The sequence below is a fragment of the Amblyomma maculatum genome, chromosome 4 (genome assembly GCF_055883805.1).
Source record: "Amblyomma maculatum isolate TAMU_Amacu chromosome 4, ASM5588380v1, whole genome shotgun sequence".
Taxonomy (NCBI): Eukaryota; Metazoa; Arthropoda; class Arachnida; order Ixodida; family Ixodidae; genus Amblyomma; species Amblyomma maculatum.
The window spans coordinates 69,303,602-69,321,267 of NC_139347.1; the positions used below are offsets into that span (position 1 = coordinate 69,303,602).

The 17,666-nt window shown below is 47.4% G+C and overlaps 1 protein-coding gene across 1 annotated transcript in view; it reads left to right on the forward strand.

The window, feature by feature from the left end:
- The window catches only part of LOC146191332 (uncharacterized), a 31,562-nt gene extending 18,661 nt beyond the window's left edge, over positions 1 to 12,901 (forward strand). The window contains exons 8-12 of the mRNA XM_084600308.1: positions 2,011 to 2,191; positions 3,066 to 3,201; positions 4,848 to 5,137; positions 7,535 to 9,226; positions 10,559 to 12,901. Of these exons, the coding sequence (XP_084456434.1) occupies positions 2,011 to 2,191; positions 3,066 to 3,201; positions 4,848 to 5,137; positions 7,535 to 9,226; positions 10,559 to 12,840 (4,581 nt within the window). The 3' untranslated portion in view covers positions 12,841 to 12,901. The remainder of the gene's footprint in view (positions 1 to 2,010; positions 2,192 to 3,065; positions 3,202 to 4,847; positions 5,138 to 7,534; positions 9,227 to 10,558) is intronic.
- Positions 12,902 to 17,666: the final 4,765 nt, after the last annotated feature.

The window sequence follows — 17,666 nt, forward strand, 5'->3', positions numbered from 1 at the left end:
ACTAGTCCGCGAGCTCGATAGATTGGCATAGAGTTATTGCTGGTGGGAAATATTCTTAGTAACAGGCTAAACGTCACTTTCGTTAGCAAACAATTTCCCTGTGACAACTTCACCAACATGTTGAGCAATATTATCGATATATATCAGACCAGCACAAACGATCCTTACGCCGGGAAGAACCTGCTAGCAATTAATTCTTTCCCGCTCTGCGAACTGCGAACGAGAAAGCTTGTCTGGCATTCCAGTTCTTTCAATCTTTCAATAAGCAAGGTTGAGGCACACAATCTCTTTGATAAGTCCAGGAAAGCGGTTATCAGTGGCCAGAAAAAGTAATAAATTACGGATAATGAATGTGTTGTTGTGTTACATTTTTGGGCAAAAACCGTGCTGAATTTTCACGAACTAGTGGACGGCGGGCTAAAATATTTTCAAGCAACTTGCACATGTACTGATAAGTGAGACAGATCGGTAGTTTGCAGCATTCGCTATTCACCGGTGACTAACCAATTATTAAGCAGGCAATTAAGTAAGCGTTGAAAATGACGTAAAGGTACTAAGAAACTATTTAAGAGTACCGATGAAGGGAAGTGTCAGAAATACCATCCTTTACGTCTTGCTTTACCAACCGACAGTGTATCTCCTCGCGGTTTATAACCAGATTCGGCATGCTAATACAAGACGGAAACAAATCAGCTTTGGAGCGATAAGCGAAGGAAGGTTTGTGTGCATGCACTTTGAAAATTGATACGGCATTCATTGACAATGTCTTTAGTATTTCATTTAACCTCATAATTTATACGCAGCTTATCGATAGCTTGTCTACTATCTGAGAGAAAGCACCGAAAATTCCAGGTGAATCTTTTAAGGTAGCACGGGTAACTTCTGTAAGTTTTTTTTTTATTTTGTAGTTAAAAAAAAAAACAGTTTGTTTTTAAGAGCACACGGCTCACTACTGTTGACTTTAGTTTTCGCCGTTTTAAGTGGATGTTATATCCCGGTTGATGCATATACTGTGATGCCTTGCAATCCTACGCCGTACGTGAACAAATTTATGCATGCATTCTATGACGATGATTTTGAACCTATTCAAAGGTACGATCAGTATTCGAACTAAAGTATTTACACGCTTGTTTGAAAAACGCTGTTCGGAAACACGCTGGTTTTTAACGCAATCGTCGCCACCTTCAAGTTATGATATACGGCTTCACTCTTTCAGCAGTCTTTGTTAGCTGACCATACCAGTCCCACTTTGTTGTCCGTGACCGGGATTTATTGCACCAGCCACCATTTCAGAGCCCGGGTTTCAAAATATAGCATTCGTTTTATAGCCTGTGGCTATTCCATTTATTTATGTTTATCTGAGCATACGATTCTCCCCCTGCTCTGTCCACTGTCCAGCCGTGTTCCCATTTAAGCCAGTTGTGTGTGAGCTCTCTTCCTGTTCGTCTCCTGTTCACATCATCCCCATATATGACCAACGTGCTGGGTGGCTTGGGGGTAGTATTTTCGAACACCAACGGAATGAACACGCTAGCTTGTCGGTTAAGCCACTTCATTCACATGAACACTGTGCTCAGCCCGAGTCGTTATCTGCAATCGTAGACACCGCCTTTTTTAACAACAATAATAATCTTCAGCTATAGATATATCTCTACTGGAAGCGAAAAGCCATTGACATTGATGATCTAGCTCGTAGATTTTTATGAGGCATCATCTTTGAAGCTGCTAAATGGACGGAATAATACAGTGTCTGTTTGGTGTTGTAACTTTACTGGAATGGTCAGAAAGAAATAGTGGCATCCATGAACTTTTACACAAAGACGAATAAATTGTTCGCCTCTAGTACATGCTTTCATGCAGCGATTAATCTTTTCGCATCTTTCGCGCATGTTTCACCGTTAACTCATTAAGGTCGTCTGTGTCAATACTTATTCCATTGTCTACGAATCGCCACGCTCATTTGTTCAAATGATGACGTAATGTGCATGTGCTTGTCCTCGACGGTTGCAGGTCACGGGTCTGTCGACGGTTCAGGAGTGCTGCTCTCGCGCGGAGCGCTCTTCGTCTGACAGCGAGCACACCGAAGAGTCTGGCGGGAGCTGCGACTCTGGCGTGCGGAGAGTTGACACCGCGCCGCCACGTCGGACACGAAGGGGGCGACACCTCCCCGACATTGGAGAAAGAGAAACCAGTAAGCTGTCGCAGCTCTGTTGCGTAAAACGCCCGCGATATAGGTGTCATGCATATTTTGGTCCGGCAACACCAGCGCTGCCGGGCCACTATCTCCGTGCACTTTTGAAACAAAAAGAGGAGGGGGGGAGGAGACTTGGCTGAATGAGCATCGCTATTGGAGGTAAAAAGAAGATGAACTATACTATGGGGCATCAAATTATAAGTTCCTATTCTATGGAGACTGATCCGGCGAGCTCGGCTCCAGTGCTGACGAGCCTGTAAGCAGTGGTCTCGTAATTGATGTTATGTGCTAGTCTAAAAAGATGATCTCTGAGCTATTTTGGTATGACAATTCGCTCAGCGCGAACACAGCTCATGTATAAACTCAATGACAGTATAATGTTATATTTCTAGTTTTCTCTAGTTCTGTATAATTTGCTGTGCCTTTTTTTCACTGATAATTTTAATAATCTGTAACTAAGTGTTCCGAAAAGTTGATGACTGCCAATCGCTTGCCTGGTGCTGTTAGATGACACTATGGAAAGCTTGCAAGAGGCCTGCATTGAAGAAATGAGCCCTTTTCCCAACAGCTTATAATGCGCAGCTCATGGTGGGATATATCAGATGCTCCTTGTAGGCGTGTAAATTTTTATTACGCAAGTGTGCCCTTTCGCTCAAGGGAGTTAGATGAACAAACGCCAAATATTGAGCAAGCTTGCGTAACGGCCACAGACGTCAGCGCAGTATACCCCTCGTAAAGCACATGTGCAGTTCACCTGAAGAATATTAACGCCCTATGTAGACAAAAAAAAAAGTGCTCATAAGAAAATGGAATACTTTCTTGCGAGTGCTTTTATTCCCATATGCTGATGAAAATTTTTCTCTTCATTTAGGAGCTGAGCTGGAATACAATACAGAACTAAGCGGCTCATCCCCGATGCACCTCCTCCGACCTAAGGACGAAAAGATGCAAAGAATTCTGGACAAGCAGCAGATCGTGGTGACCATCGAAACGCACAAGGGAAGAAGGCAGGTCATCTCCACTTTATTTTCTGTCAAGTGCATGATCGAGTCAGAGTTGAATTTATTTCAAAATAACAACACGCTGCTGATGAGATCCTAGTTGTTTTTCTTTTTTTTTAACTTCCTAATCAATTATTTCACCCTTTCAAATATTACACATTTCTCATGAACAACATAAATTACAAAAAAAAGCAATTTCGCTTCATGCCTTTGTTTTGATGCTTGCGGCAGTTCCGTCATTGCCATCAACGCGTACCACATGAAATACTGCCCTTGTTTGTGGTCAGTGCAGCACGAACATAAAAACAAAGCTTTTACAACTAAACTTCCATCTACATTTTTGTTCTTATGGTCACCTATGTTGATGTTTACTATTATAACTGCATATAGACCTCTTCATGCGAGCTAAGGTATATAGTTTTATTACGACCATTCGTGTATTAATCAATGTTGCATAAACCGCTCGTTAAAAAGATTAGAGCTTTGGGCATAGCTAAGAGCAACATTTTGGGCTTGGCAGGAGACTTGACTTAACTAAGCCTAGCCCGCTCAGTTAGGCTTAGTAAGGCTCAGTTATGGCCATGTGTGGTCGGGCACGTTCAGACCATTTTCTTACCTGTACTTGGTTCGACATAAACAGAAGTAATTAGGCTTGATTATCTTTGGCCTTGGTCATGGTCATAGTCATAGTAGTCATGGGCACTCATAGCAAGTCATAGTATAACCATGTATAGCTAAGCTAGGCTAAGCGGAAACCGAAATTCGACGAAATCCATCGTTCTAGTATGTAGAATATAGTTCTCTCGCATTTAAATAAACTCAGGAAATGTTATGAGCTACATAGCTCCCATTTGGGCGCATATGGGCTTTATGCTTCCGAGGAAAAATCCGAGAAGACATACATAGAAAATAATGTTCTTCAAATAAGACAAAACTGTCTTCTGTAATATAGTTCCTACAGTCGGCTCCTGTCACAACGTGAGAGAAGCCGCCAATGCTGGAAGATGGGCGAATGAGAAAGGAAGAAAGAAAATAAATAAATTTCCAGCACACTTGCGACCAAAGTGATAAAAGGCGAAAGCCTGAGTGCTACATCCTACTACTTGACTGTTGCGCAAGTAGCGATGAATGCTGTTACGAGCAAAGCGAGCGACTAATTCACATTCTGCGAGTGCATTTATTCTGCATTTATTCTGAGTGAATTCTGCTTGGCAGCGACGAGATCGCGCTCCTTGTATCTTCGCAGTTGCTCTACGTTTACTGTTGTGTGGTTGGTTTTACCATTTACGCGATATTAATTATCAATTAATTACGCAACTGTCACTAGTTAGGGAAAATTATTGTTTAGACATTGATTAGCAATTTACTGAGTAATTAGTAACTCATCGGTGATTACTAATAAATTAATCAGTCATTAATTAACGATCGATCATTGGTTGGCATAGGGCTATATAAGGCAAGCATTCGCGCATACTGTGGTGGTGCTCTGTGATTGGTCGAGACCCCCTTGAAGTCATCCCATCTCGACCAATCAGAGCCGCCGCAAAAGCGTGACACTTTTGCTGACGACAACGATGAAGCAATAAAGGCTTTCGTCTTAAAAGTACATGTCGACTATATATTGCGTTGCACCGCGGCCGTCGCAGGTCCAGCCTCGGAACGGCTCCGAGCCCTCCGCCTGTCATTTCGCTGCGTAGGCGCGAGGCGCCACCGTCAGAGTCCACAGATGACTCATTCATGAAGGACCTGAAGCGTAGGCGCAGCCTCAAGGGCCGCCTCAAGGACGACCTCGACGTGACCACGTCGACGAGGCAGTCGGCTTCCGTGGAGCCGCTGAGGGTCTCGGCCGCTGCTGTGCAGTGCGCTCTGCCGTCGCCAGCTGGGCCTCTGACACCGGCAGTGGCGAGTGAGGCACAAAAGGCCGCCGAACCACCGGGTGCAGGTACGCATTCTCCCTTCCCTTAATATTCACTGAGAGAAACATTCACGACGGCGCGGGTTGTGAATAGGTATGAAGTTAACAATACTATACTATATGTCGCCAGCTGTGAGACATTGTGCAGACAAAAAACATGCCCGTGTTGTTTTTTAGTCATATTGCCATAATGCTAACACAAAGAGAAGAAAACTGTACGATGGAAGTCGGGAAAATACCCAGAATAGAGTGACTCTATATGCGCGCTAACCCAGAAGAGTAGCCGGTTAGCTACTTTGCGCTGGAGCAGAAGGATGGAAAATAGAAATAGATAAAGGGTGATGTCTATAATTAGGATATTCCTGCTAGATTACACACGAGCCTTGAAGAATGCAGCAGCGCATGTATTAGACTAGGACGCAAGCGTCGTGTCGTGATAGGCGAGCCCAAAGAACCCGGCGAAGACCTTATTGTGTAATGACTAAACTCTCTCATGTATAAAACATGGGGGCGGTTGATCTATAGGTTGTGGTAAAAAAGCCCTCTTGATAGGCTTCTAGAGATATCATCAGCATCATCATCATCATTATCATCAGCCTGACTGTTCCCTCTGCAGTGCAACAGACACCATATTCTCCACAAATGTTTCCTCTTGTCCGGCCTCCTCCTTTTTTTCTTTTTTTTTTTTTTTGCACTCGCCTTCTGTTGCCCTCAGCGACGACCGGTTACCTTACCTTCGCATTATACGTCCTGCCGATGCCCATTTCTTTTTCTTGATTTCGCCTATAATGCTATTAACGCCCCTTTTTCTCTCTGACCCACTCTGTTCACTCATTGTCTCTCCATGTTATATCTATTATCGTCGTTTCCAAAGTTCGCTGCTCAATTTGAGTTGAACTTAAATTTAAAGCTCAATTTAGGTTACACTATTTTCGTTAGCCTCCACGTTTTTGTTGTTTGCTTTCTTCCAGAGAGGTACTGGTTAACTTCGATTCACGATTTGAGAATGCTTGCCAAATGCGATCCGTTAAGACTTATTTTCTGTAGTCATTTCCCCTTAGTACATGGACGGCGTCAGCAATCACTACCTGCACTGAGCAGATGCAGACGCTTACCGCTTAAGGCTCCTCACTACCAGTACTAAGCTGCTGTTACCTTCCAAGATTAGTGAACATTACTTTCTGCATAATTCTGAGATCCACCTCTCTGATTTGCTATACACATTTAGAAAATGGCTTTTTTTTTTTTTTTTTGCGTGCGAGAGTGGAAAGAGGAATCCTACTATACTTTTGGCCCTGGCGGGTTTCAAATTCGGCGGGTTTCCGACGACGAAGCACCTTCATCTTAGTATCATCACGAAGGGTGGAGATTATAGCTACCGCTGGTTACACTGCTGAATTTTTATGACACAAAGTAAAAGCGTGTGATGCGATAAATGAGGCAAGCGTGGGAATAAAAATTACGGCTGATTTTCTCAGCTTGCACTTTTTCTGGGGCTGCTATTCAATTCAATATTTGTTATATTGTAGATAGCATTCATTACGCACATACATGTAGGAGGATGAGAAGAGAGAAGGTATTGTAACACCTTCGACACTGCATAACAATGATAGAAGAATGATTGACGTTTTTGCGTGACTGCTGACCCAGGTGACACGGGATATATCAAAAAGAACCACGTATTGGCGTAAAAAAAAAAAAAAAAAAAAACGCGAAAAATAAGTTCTCCATAATCAATCAGCGCTCCAAGCATGATTTGACACAGATATTTATAATTACTGAGCACATATAACAACTAGCTTCAATTAAAATGCAGTTCTTAAATCAGCATAGCTACATGTCGCTCAGCGGAAGGCAAAATAACCCAGAGGACGTCCTTTTCATGGCGCTTTTCTTTAATATGGCTCCAAGCTATCGAACCAGACCTTAATATAACAGCACATGTTGTCTTGGCTTCAAGTTGCAGCTAATGGGTCAATTTAACGCGCCGTCTTCGTTTTAGGAAACTGCCATTGGGATCTCTCCTGCAAAGCTGTCGTGAATACGTGTGGAGGAAACTTTTTCTACGTGTAGTCTACTTTCTCGCCTTGTCTAAATGCTTCTGCGATGACTAATCCCCTAATTAATCGACTATTTCAGTGTTCATAATGGTGAACTGACTATAACGGTGGCTAATTATGCATTCAACTTTGTGTGCAATGACACTTGCTGCACAGACGAATTTCAGCCACCTAAACGCGAAAGGCGCCGAAACGTTCGAAATATGCAGATCTCGAATTAAGTGGTGCATAACACGGCTTGATTTAATAAACTCATTGTGGACGTCTCGTATGCTAAATCGAATTGGATTGCATATGACGTTAGGCGGGCCGCATTTCATTCGCTTCTGAATATTACTATGACGTTTGTCGTTTCTTTACTCAGGCGTGATGCTCGACATCAAAGTTCCGGTTCACGGATTCTCCGCGTCAACTAAGCCGGTGAAGAAGCCTAACGCGGACGTTGAGAAACCGGAGGGAGTCTCTTTACAGAACGCAGAGAAAGCTGTGACAAAGGACGAAATGTCGCAAGCAAGCGTAGAAGCTGGCAGTGTCATAGCCGGCCCTCCTTTGCAGTCAAAAATAAACAGTGAGCGGCCCAGCGTAGATCATGACAAAAGCCCGTCGACGGCCGCGGCACCATCCACGAAGAGGCGGCGTGCATCTTCTCCTGCAGTTTTGAATACAACCTCCGACGATAAAGAGGAAAAGATGGTGAAACCTACCGATCTCTCACCGCTACCCAAAGCTCAAGCCAAAGGGACTGAGATTAAAATGGTTCAGCAAAGCAAGACCCCTGCCGAATCGATCGTGAATGGCAAAGTTTTTCAGCAAAATACAAAGGAGCTGCCAGTTTCACCGGCTACACCATTGCAGCCAGACGTTGCTAAGCAACACCCGGATAATTACAAACGCAGCGACAGCTCTGCCCCAGCTAAAGTCTTCAAGGATGCCATGGTTGGAGCGAGCTCGAGTGTAGTTACTGGCTTTAAACCCGCGAATCCTGAATCGCAGCTAAATGCCGAGCGCGTTCAAGCTGATGAGGCGAAAGTGCACCACAAGCCAAAGGACCAGCTCGGAATGGAAGAAGTTGGCGAATTAGCTCGTCTGCTTTCCGGACTCATCAAAGAGCACGGAAAGTTGGCGTATAGCAAGACGGGTGCAGACAAGACTACCAGCAAGGGTCGGCGACTACGAAAGCAGAAGCGAAGCGTCAAAAACGTTTGCAACGACGACGTTGTGACGAGTAAAGTTTCTGGATTGCCACAAAAACAGCGCAATGAAGAGACCTCAGAGCAACCCTCCTCGACATCGCCCACTAACACTGAACTAGTGTCTGTGGCGAAGAAGCCTATTGCTTGCCCTGTCGAGGTTGAAAGCAGCTTGGCAGATCCCTGCGAACAGCAAATTCCCACTGAAACTGCCATAAAGCAAACGACTACGGGGTTGGAGGGTGCTTTGAATGCGACTGCCACACCGAAGCCACTTCCTCCTGTGTCTGTCAAAGAACAACCGAGGAAGGAGCAAAATACCCAACAAGATGCTTTTTGGACTTCTCGGAACCAGACCGCGGATGGCACGCTCAGCATGGTGAAGTCGCAGGAGAAGGTCATCCTGAGGAAACACTCCTCAATGCTATTGACGGCCATCGAGAACAGAGCCGACGATGAGATGTATGGCCGCGACAGGATAGGCGGTGAGGTTCCGCAGCCGATTCCCGTCAGTGTTCCGCAAGACTATCGGGGTTGGGTTTCTATCAGAGCCGCTTACGCGGCGCAGAGGATGCCCGAGGGGCAGGCAATTGGAACACTATTGCCAATCGGAAATACCAGTGATGCCAAGGACACTTCGCTGACTTTCTCAGATGTCGGAGGAGTCCAAAGCATGCTTCGTAGACAGCCCTCGGTGTCGTCCGTGGTGTCGGAGACTACGCCGTCAAATACGGCGCAAAAACCCTACCAGGAATACATGTCAAAGCAGCTTCAGCCTCCAGTGCACTTCGCCGAGAGGCCGTTCGCAGATATCCTTGCCAGCCTGGAGAGCGACATGACGAGCATTCTCAAAGACGATGAGAAAGGTGGGTTCAACTGGACTTATTTTGCTATCCATATCTGCTCCAACATTGTGAGTTCCGATGCACGGTATTTTAACGTGATAACAATTTAGAAGCTTCATCGAAGGCAAAAAATGGGAGGGACACTTAAGCTCCGCTTTAAAATTTTACAAGGCAGCTTTAACGGCTTAATCTAATCTCTTAATTTAGGCCTATATTATTTCAGAAATGAATGGTACTCTTTAGCATACAGTACTAAGCTACTAAATTATGTGGAAGACCACGCGACATTAGTACTTAACACCGCACAACCAAGCTGCATATGAACGTGCCTGCGTGGCATACGTCTGATTTGGAAGGCAAGGGTCATGAAAAGGTCGATTCCCCTCAACCTCCCGTCTGATTTAAAAACCGGCGGTGTCACGAGGTCAAGTGACGTCACACAAGCCTACAACCAATCCATTCCCGATCATAGCTATCACCGGCTACAACTATGCCCGTAAAGTATTTCCCTCGCAACACCAACGCAGCAAACGCCAAAAATACCGACGTCGGATTTTTGGATCGCAATCGTCGGCCGATCTCAAATCGACATCGATAAAGAACGTCCTTTGTCAATGTCGATTTGAGATCGGCTGACGATTGTGATACTCAGCAATACAAAATTTGAGGTATTTCAGTCTTGCACTGTGTTGAGGTAGATAATTATAGAAAGAAGTTTCTATATGCGTGCAATTTGTGCCTATACACGTTACCAGTCCTTGATTGTTATAAAGGAGGCGCCGACACGACACCTGGCAATGCCGCGCCGCCGTGCCTCCTCGACCTTGCCGCGAGCGGCGCGTGGGTAACGTGGGCGCGCTCGTGTCCTTCGAAAACTTATTTCACCGCGCAAACATTTTGGCAATGTTCACCTGCATGCACTTTGCTTTCTTAACCACTATGCCGTGGCCGTGTGCCTCGGTCATAAAATTTCATTTGCCAGGAGGGAATTTACGTCATCGGACCGGAAGTGACGTGTTTCCAGACTGTAAGTGTCTGTGACTACAATTTTCGGTGTATCTTCATTGCGTCCGTGTTGACATCTCCGGACGCCATAGGAAAAGCATCTAACTACCAACTAGATGGCCCGAAGACGTGTCTGGTTGTGTACAAACAGGAGTGTAGGACTCCGCAAACATCCAAGAAAGAATGACTCAGAGCTCGACGTAAAGGAATCAAAAACTTGCAGGGCGATCACATTGCGAGCAAATATTATGATTGGGAGTACCTGCGAAAGTTTTCTAAGTGTTTTTGCCGCAATGTTATTCATGACACACTCTATAAACTCCGCATGAATTTTCATTTCCTTTTCAGGTGGCGTCCAGTGCGGAAAGGAGGTCATTAGATCACCTTTAGACAGCGGCGCACAGAGCTCGACACAGTCGGGTATTAATGATGAGAACATTGACGAAGCAGCCATCAACAGTTCCTCAAAAGAGCGGAGTGACTCCGGGGCTGCTGCTTTGAGCTCAGATAATGCTGAGACTTCGAGCAGCGGGAAATCTACTGCATCGGCGTCGCGTTCCAGGATCCCGGTTTACTCCAAGAGAACGATAACGACGACCTCTATCAATAGCAACGAGGTCTCCAGGGAAGTTCCGAGAGCACTGCTCACGTCCTGCGACTCTGACGAAGGGTCTGTGCAGCCGTCGGAGTCCATGTCGCTTTCATTCCTCTCCTCAAACTCCAGCTGCAACGTACTGCACCGCCTGACCGACATAGTCGACCTCCCAAGGCTGGAACGGACTGCGGTGGCAGCGACACATGAAACGGGAGACGGTGCCCTTCTGAGCATTCCACCTCAGGCAACGCCATCTTCGGCGGTGCAGACGGAGAACTCGTGGCAGCCCATGTTTTCAAGAAGCGAACGCGGCGCTCAGGCGCACTTGCTGCCGCAGCTGGCGCCACCTGGTCGAGCTGGCTTGCTCAGGCAAACTCGGAGGCGCGACACTAGCGTCCTCGTGACTACCGATCGCCCGTGGACAGAGGACGTCAAGAAAGTGGTCATGCTGGGCAACAAGCACTACCTGCGGCAGCACGCGGCGCGCTATCCTGGGGCTAAGTCGGCAACCACCTTTGACGAGACGCAATATCTGTTGTTGCAAATCGACGGCCAGGCGTGCCAGGAGCAGGCGCAACAGGTAGAGGCAGAAGTGTCTCGGACACTCCTGGAAGGTCCCTGCAGCATGAGCCTATCCGGGGATCTGGCTCGGGAAAGCTGCGAGTCCATACTAGAATCGCTGCTACTGCGAAACACAGCTTCGTCGATAAAGGACATAGGCACGCCAATGTCCGACGACAACAACTTCGAGCCGCTCAAGCTGAGCGAGCTAGTTTTGCTGCAGCACCCGGCCGTAGGCCTTAGCAACTTGACTGCGGTCGACTTTGCCATTGCGTCCGGCTTGCCTCCGCTGAGAGCTCTTCCCTCGGATGCGGCTCCTCCTGCCATGGGAGCCACGGAGCACTTTGGCGGAGAGCTGGGACTTCAGCCTTGGAGCAAGGAAGCTTCCGATTTGAAAGCCGGACAGAAAGCCGGCGCTGATACGGATGAGATGGTGCTCGGGAAGAAACGGCAGAAGGCAACTGGCAGGCTGCGTCCTCAGTCGTTCTCGATAACGCCGGCTACCCACGACCAGACGGAATTGAAACTCTCAGAGTTTCACAAGAGGCCTCAGCGTCCAAGCCTCAGCAAGCCTAAGATGAAGCTCGGCGGCCCGGAATACCGGCCGGAACGAGAACGTGCAGTTTCGAAGGCGGCTATGGGAGCAGCGGAGCCGACAGTTCATTTTGCCGGATCGCCGTCTTCGCAAGCAGTCGTTTTTTCCGACCACGGCGTGGCCATACGCCTTCCGGGGGGTGCCATCCGGAACGTTTTGCCCGCGCAGCCTTGCGGCACCCCAATGCCTGGGGGAGGTGTAGCGACCAAAGCCATCCCCAAAAGTCGGCAGCTTCTGCTGGCCAGAACCTTGGAGGAGCCCAGCTTCGAGTCCATCTACAACGCAATCCTGCAGCCGCTGTCGCAAGCTATCGTTCTGGACCCGAGCACTCCAGGAGACGCACCGTGCTCTTCAGCGCGGGCCACCTCGTCGTCCCGAGCCGTCTCGTTCGACGAATCTCTGACCGTGGTGCCCCTGGAGCCGCCGCCAGAGCCGTTCGCCAAATACGACATCTCGGAAACGGCTGACATGGAGTCTCCGGCGCCTTCGCCCCTACCTTGGCGCCAATTGAGGGCGCGCCGCCGGTCGAGCCTCTGCCACTCCTTGTCGGGCTCCCGCCTGCACGCCGCGGAGAGTGCAGAGACCTGTGCAGCCCGTAAGATGAAGCGCGGACCTTCCCGCCGACTGCCCTCGGTGCCAAACGCGGCAGCGGGCACGAGCCCGGTCCCACAAGGCAGCGGCGCGTCGCGGCGGGATACGCTCTCCCCGCTGATGTCGCCTTTCTATTCGTTCGAGGACACTGGCTCCGAGCTGTCCTTCCCGCCAGACTCGAACAATTTTGGCTGGTGTGGCTCGGGCCCGAATTCGCAGCGCAGCGACGATGAGCGTCGCGGCCAAGCCCAGGGCCAAACTCCGGGCCAGAGGCCTGCGGTGCAGTAGCCCTGGCCTGGCGCTTTGGCTGCTTTTGATTACGCGTAGTTGTCAATAAATGCTCTGAGAAAAGCGAGTGCAAGCAGAATAGAGCAACCGTCTCGCGCGGGTCGTCTGTGGCGCGAGCGTATATATTACGCGTGGTTTACTTTCGTCGTCTGGAAGGCATGTGTATCGTGAATTCGTGGCAGATGATACGCCGTACCTGCATGGGTCCCCAAAAACATGTTTCCACTTCAAGGCCTGCCGAACAGAACAGTGGTGCATTGTCAGCAGAAACTTAATGGAACATCGCCCTATGGAATATGCCAGAAGCAGCTTCTTTTTCTTTTTCTGGCTAGTTACGTTAAACGCAATTTGCGTTGTCTGCAAGTCTAGCTGGAGTGGAGCGCACTGCGGTGCGTCTAAAGAGGTTATAACCTCCATGGGGTCGCCACCGCAGTTATGGGCCCAAGTTACTACTGCATATCCAAATGATATCAACTGTATTGCATTTTTCTCGAGGCCCATAAGAGTGCACGTGATGACTTTTTTTTTGCGAATGTGCTCAAGCAGCGCGAATTGCAATGAACGTATTTACTACTTGGAATGTTTCCCAGCGCGCATGACGCGACTTTTCTTTCCTTCCGCGGTAATGAGTCGAAATGTTTTTTTTTTATTTACTACTCTGTGTCACCTCCGAAATGGCCGTATGGGCATATCAGTATAGCAAATTGAGAACACTTGAAATTTTAGTATATCATTGCTGTGGCGCGCACCTATTAGAAGCCCGCGGACTGTATGACCACTCCCTCTGTATACAATTTGAAATCGCGTTTTTTTTTTTTTTTTTTTTTTTTGTAGCAATAAACGTTCCTTCCTGCTATATTCCATTGGTGCAGTGATGTTTTGTTACATAGTGCACTTCGTGAGCTCTTCAGTCTGACAGTATTCGAAGACATCGCAAGGAGGAATTTGGTAATTAGGCATTTTAAGGGGAGACGAAGAGCACTAAATTACTTAGCCCATTACCCTCTGAAATTCATACAAGTAGCTCGCATAAATGAATGTATAAACGAAAGATATCCTGCAGTGACTTGGCAATGAGATATATGTCTGAAATGACAGGATGAGGCAAAAAGTAGCAAGCAATTGATCAACCGAGGAATTCAAGAGAGCGAAGGGCGAATGTTCTCGATCGCGACATATATCCCTGTGGTCGGATGAATATTACACCATAGTCAAGTACAACTTTATTCTGGAAAGAAAAACCTCCACTAAGGCGTCTTTCATAGCCCGAGTCGCTTTGGGACGTTAAACTCAACAAACCAAAGCAAACCAAAGGCGGTGAGGATGCGCGTCCGGACCATGAAGATTCTGGCCGACCACAGGCGCACGCCACCACTCGGGATTGGGTGTCCGTGTCGTCACTGGCCTTTGCTTCATTCCACGTGTCAAGTCAGAAATCAGGCATGAGCTCACTGGGAGGTATAAGGGCCCAACAACACCAAACTATATATTTGATTTAATTCCGCTGTTTTGCCGCAGAAGTAACAGGTCTGAGTAATTTCTGAGTCACCTGGAAATGAGGCACAAGTATGAAAAGTATCGAAGCTTCCTTCACACCACCTGTTCCTCTCTACATAGTAAGCTGCGCTGTTTTGTGCTTTTCTCCCGAGTCTGCAGTGCGTGGAGTAGTCGTTACATGAAGGGCCCTAGGTTCAAGGCGACGTCCACAGCTCGGCCGGCTTCTATCCGAGTGTATGTGTGGGCTGCCTCGTTGCTTGCGTTTCCTACGTGTGCTGTCACCCATGTACTATAGAATCTCTTAATTGTTCAACCCCAAAGATAAGTGGACTGTGCAGCTGAAACGTCGAAGAGGAACACTCAAACCACTTGTGGTTTTGTCCGCCACTGAAGCCGAGAATTCGGCACGTGGCAGCAATGGGTTTCTCGTCGAACAACCTGTCCTCATTTATTGCTCGGACGCAGGGGGGCACATCATCGATTCCTCCTGGTCATCATCGCATCGGCCAACCATAAATTTCCGGAGTACTCCACTACGGCGTCTCTCATAGCCTGAGTCGCTTTGGGACGTTAAACTCCACAAACAAAACCAAACCAAACCATTCTTCACTCATTAACAAAACCCTTCTTTTTTTTCCTTTAACAACTTCTTTCATGCCGTGGCAATAAAAATGTAAAAAAAAAAAAAAAAAACTACGGCACACCCGCTTTCTCTTTCCGGCCGCCTCTTCACAGCTCGCTCGCCAGTAATCTACTTTCATTATAGATAAGCGCCAATCAATTATCTTCCCTTTGGCCTGTGCATTCACCCTATACTCAAGCGCTTTGACCATCCCAGCTGTAAGGTACGTAGCACGTTTAATCCGAATTATGGATAGCATGACCTGGACTGCCGCCAGCGCCCCAAAGCATTGACCGCTAGGACCGATATAATTTCCTTGGTATGTCTGCGGCGGCTGACGATACGGCTGAATCGCAGATCGATATGACTTATGGCTGTTGGCGTGAGAGCGCGGTCGTGATGGACTAGTGTCGCTGCGTTCGTCTCGCGGCTGAGGTCGAACAGAGTAGAAGAGCACAGAGAACAGGTTGCAGTTTGCTAAGCTTATCTCGGCAACCCGACATGGCGTGCAACTACTCGCGCCTTTCAACCTTCGCTTCAGTAAGCTGACAAACTCTAATCGGCATATTTATTTGCCATCCAACATTACACACACCACGAACCCTCGTTTGGTCACACTTTCCCACTTTTCCTTTCAAGCGGCAGCTTTGAGGCAAAACTTGAAAGGCGTGCGAGCGCTGTCTCATACCATGTCAGTTTGTCGAGAGAAGGCAACTACAACCTGTTTTCTATGCTAAACGCGGCGACGCGAGCCCATCAAGACAGCATATACTATCAGCGACAATATTATCAAGCTAATTTACCGCATGCGGTTGCATATCAGACTGTAAACAAAACTGCGCGAATCGCTACAAGCCTTTTGGGGGTGTCCGGATTCACAACGTATATTATTCTGGAACTTTTAAAAGTAGACTGCGTCCGCAAACGCAGCATACGTTGTCACACACTTCTTCAAAGCGCTGGCCAACGTTTAACGACCGGCCATCACTTCTGGTGCTCTGCAAGTTACGCTTACACTTGCTTCTATGGGTCACCCTCCCAACTCGCATCCCCATATGTTTCGCGGTGTTTTAAAAATACTTCTCCTTGGTAATCGATTTCATACTTTCGCGATCTGTTCTAGGATGTTCGGTTACTCCGGACCGAATAACGACTTCATAGGTGCCCCGTGAAATGAGAAAACTGCTTTGAAATCTTTCAGTTACGCTTTACCCCAAGTCGGCTGCGGCGCCGCGAGCGCCCCCTTTGTTTGTAACAACAGTGTTGGTCTATCAGGTCAAATTATCCATGTTCTTTACGTGGTCGCTTCAGTTTGGTTTCGAACGTGGCGCTCATTTACGGTTATGGCAGCACATCCTTTACGTAACGAAACTTCATTTTGACTACACCGTAGGATGTATGTACGTTTATGTATGACGTATTTACCGCTACACAACGTCAGTCAATTAGATTTCAGGAAGCGCCCCTTGACCGTGAGCAGTTAATTTCACCCTATTCATAATACAGACACAAGTGCTTTTTTCTCTACCATCTATATCTTCTTTTTCCCTCCACAATTATATTTACAGTCCATGCAGCTCTGCTAAAAATAGGCGTTTATGGTCACGTCATTTTTACATTACCGCAAAAAGCCATTTCGGCGGCTCGCAATTTCGGGCTGCAAATTTGAAACACGTGACCATTCTGAGAGCCAATCAGTTGGTTCGTTGGTTGGTTCTGGGGTTTAATATCCCAAATCGACTCAGACTATGAGAGACGCCGTAGTGGAGGGCTCCAGAAAACTCGACCACCTGGGGTTCTTTAACGTGTGCACAGTGCTTTTAGCCTCTACCGAAAAGTGGTAGACAAGGCCAGGATTCGATCCCGCATCCTTAGGCACAGCAGTCGAGCGCCGTAACCACTGCGCCGTCCCGGCGGGGCGAGAGCCGATTAGAGAAACAATATGGCGCCGAACGGCGGTCATAAGTATCGAGAATAAGGCCCAAGTTGGACGAACCATGCCTTCATCCCCAATGATGAAGCCCACACGCCTTGATCTCTCGTTCCTCTCATCAACCGAGATAGTTCGATGTAGTCATCAGTAGCGGTGCTTCGCTGTTTCGCATAAAAATTTATATTTTACGAATATTCGTACAAGTTGCGAATAGCCGCACAAAATTCATTTCATTCGTATTCGATTCTATTTAGTTCGTACTCTTTTCTTAGCTGGTTCGTATTCGGTTCGGCTTTTGACTTCACAATTCGGATTCGGTTTGGCTTGAAAAAAGTGCTGTTCATACACCCCTAAATAAAGCGTGCACAAACCTAGTGGCAATCTGAAAAAAGGAAAGAGGGCTAGAGCACTGTGTAGCAATTGAGCTGGCATTAAAGCTCAGAGCCAGCTTTGAAGGTCTTTATGTCCACAGTCATGAAGAGGTTCCTTTTTGCAGCAACATGATGCTGCCGCTTCAGGTTGCACTGGAAGCACGGTCTCGGACGTCCCTGGACCTCTTTCGTCGTTTTGCGGAACCGCATCAACCAAAAACGCTTGCCACGATCCCGGGCGCGCCTCATAACCTTCAGCGGTCACCACAGAACTGCTTCCCACTAAATTGTGTTGTTTCGCGTTGTTGCTGTTGTTGTTGTTGTTCTCCTCTAATTTGATGGCACATTATTGCCGCCAGCGTATACACACCGGTCGTCTTCATCATCGTCGTCTTGATTGCGC